The 2,746-nt window shown below is 49.7% G+C and overlaps 1 protein-coding gene across 1 annotated transcript in view; it reads right to left on the bottom strand.

Moving 5' to 3' along the window:
• Nucleotides 1-2,707: 2,707 nt before the first annotated feature.
• Nucleotides 2,708-2,746, bottom strand: part of LOC136850577 (uncharacterized) — a 99,287-nt gene continuing 99,248 nt past the window's right edge. Inside the window, exon 13 of the mRNA XM_067124208.1 lies at nucleotides 2,708-2,746. This exon is cut by the window's right edge and continues 1 nt beyond it. Within this exon, the coding sequence (XP_066980309.1) occupies nucleotides 2,708-2,746 (39 nt within the window).

Below are 2,746 nucleotides of genomic sequence, written 5' to 3'. Positions count from 1 at the left end.
CTCAGGTTAACACAAGATTCTGACCTTTACATGGAAAGCTTTGATGTGGAGTTATTATCCACCAACATCACCTGCGGTGCAGTACTGGAGCAAGTGGTGAACGGCGCCTCTCAGCCCTTGGCCTTCTTCAGCTGCAAGTTCTCACCAGCCGAAACTCGCTACAGCGCCTTCGACAGGGAACTGCTGGCTATCTACCAGGCCGTAAGGCACTTTAAGTACCTGCTGGAGGGCACCGAATTCACCATCCTGATGGACCACAAACCCCTGGTACATGCCTTCACAAAGCAGGGAGACGCATGGTCGGCAAGACAGCAGCGGCACCTAACTGCCATCTCAGAATTCAGCTGCACTATCAAATATGTCCCTGAGAGAAAAAATCCAGTAGCCAACGCCCTCCAGCTCAGCATTGACTACGAAGACCTGGCGAAGGAGCAAACAGTGGACCCTAAGATGGCAGCTCCTCTGTGACACCAGCACAGGCCGCCCTCGCCCCCTTGTGCCAGCTTCGAGGAGAAAGCAGGTGTTTGATGTGATATATGGTCTCTCCTGTCGTTCAGGGCGCCTAATGGTGCGCCTTATGACCAACAAGTTCATCTGGCACAGTATCAACAAGGACGTACGTCGTTGGGCGAGGAACTGCATAGTGTGCCAGACGAGCAAAACTTCTTGCCACACAGAATCAGGGATCGGCGAATTTCCCCAACCACGTCAGCGCTTCGGCCATATCCACGTCGATGTCGCCAGCCCCCTTCTGCGGTCTGGAGAAGCAAGATACTTCCTGACGATTATAGACCGCTACACCTGTTGGCCTGAAGCAACCCCCATGAAGGAGGCATCCACAATGTCGTGCGCAGAGGCCCTTCTCTCCAGCTGGATCAGCCGCTTTAGAGTGCCCGACAGCATCACCACGGACAGGGGCCCTGCCTTCCTCTCAGAACTCTGGATCTCCCTGGCACGCCTGATGGGCATGAAGCTGCACAGCACAACGACGTACAACCCTGCAGCGAACGGCATGATTGAGAGAGCCCACTGCTCTCTCAAGGCATCTCTCATGGCACACTGTACCAACGAGAACTGGAATGCACAGCTCCCCTGGGTCCTCTTGGGTCTTCACACCGCACCTAAAGCAGATGGCGACGCCTCCCCGGCCGAAAAAGTCTACGGGGAAAAATTGGTCGTGCCCGGAGAATTCTTCCCGCCATTAGCTGGGGGCGCAGATATGCCCCTCCCAAAGTTGAGGGAACTCTCATGGAAGTTCGCTCCCTGCCATAGGACCTTCACCGACAGGACCAGCAGATACAACCCACCCGCCTTAGACTCCTGCGCCTACGTCTTCATCAGGGTGGACGCTTGTCGGCTGCCCTTAACGAGGCCCTATAGGGGGCCCCACAGAGTCATCAGGTGGGCGCCTAAAGCATTCCTGCTGGACATCCAAAGGCGTGAGGACTGGGAACGATCGACAGGCTAAAACCAGCGTTCCTGTTGGACAACGAAATCAGTGAGGAGACAGGCAGGCGACCCAGAGTTCCCCCTCAGCAACACTCCACAGGAACAGCCGCCCCCACACTGAAAAGAGGTCTAGGACGGCCCAGGAAACAGCCCGCGCCAGAACCAGAGGTCGCGCCCACACCCCGCCCTCAGTTCTCGAGAAGTAGAGGCCCACTCCAGTTGCCGCAGCGCCCCCGCCATTGATGTGTCATCCAATAATTTCTCGCATAATTATTGTCTTAGGGGGTTAGTATTGTAAGGACATCAAACCGCCTCTCTGTTCCTTGTGTTTTGCTCTACATTTGTACATTAATCATGTTGTATTTATCACTTGTTATTGTTTCAGATTCTTTATGGATCTCATTATATGTATCATTCTACGGCCTATTCGCTGATATATATATCTGCCTTGTGCATGTTCTGTAATGCCCTGTATATGTCATTTTATGTCTTTCAACAGACACAATTCTGTACGGACGCAGCAGGGGGGCCGCAGGTCGCCCGCTACCTTTCTGTCCACTTTCCGCATTATAAGTACTTGTTGCGAACAATAAAGAATCAGTCTCATTTCTGACCTTTCTTGAACCTCACACCGACCTGGTGGCCTATCGCTGTAACACATAAATGTTGTTTATTTATGGTAAATTTCATTTAGTTTCCTTTATAGGAGAGTAGGAGAGTGCAAATTTACATTTGATTTTATACTTTGTTCCAGTAACAGTTTATTGTAATAATTAGGCTTGTTTTTCAATGTTTTATTATTAGCAACAATTTTTGTGCCTACCCAGTATGCTCACTGTAGGCTAAGCCTAGTGCTCAGTTTCCCATCCGTAATATGGCCGCATTGGACGGAAGTAAGTTTTTTATATGTTTAAAAATAAAAAAGTGCGTCTCATACGCCAGCAAATATGGTACTTCTCGAGAAGTATATGCCAGGACAGACAAGTTACACAAGGTTATATCTAAATGTAAGGTATGCACTATGAGTGAAGGAGTTTCATTAACGTGAGAAGCCAGAGGTTGCCTTTTAAGGGTGATTTGAAGCCTTTGATTAGCCTAATGTGTGACTGGGAAGTTCTGATGAAGTGTTTAGCAAGTCACTATCATTAGTTGTTAGTTGATATGACATGTGAATGCTCGAGTTGGAGTAAATTATATAGGTGCCATTATTGTATAGGCTGGGCTTTGTCTTGATTTTTCCACTGCGTGAACCCAGGCCTCACGGCTCCTTCTCTTCAGCATCCAAGGAATTCAAGTA

The sequence above is a fragment of the Macrobrachium rosenbergii genome, chromosome 3 (assembly GCF_040412425.1).
Source record: "Macrobrachium rosenbergii isolate ZJJX-2024 chromosome 3, ASM4041242v1, whole genome shotgun sequence".
NCBI lineage: Eukaryota > Metazoa > Arthropoda > Malacostraca > Decapoda > Palaemonidae > Macrobrachium > Macrobrachium rosenbergii.
This window is presented reverse-complemented; position numbering and strand designations above follow the sequence as displayed.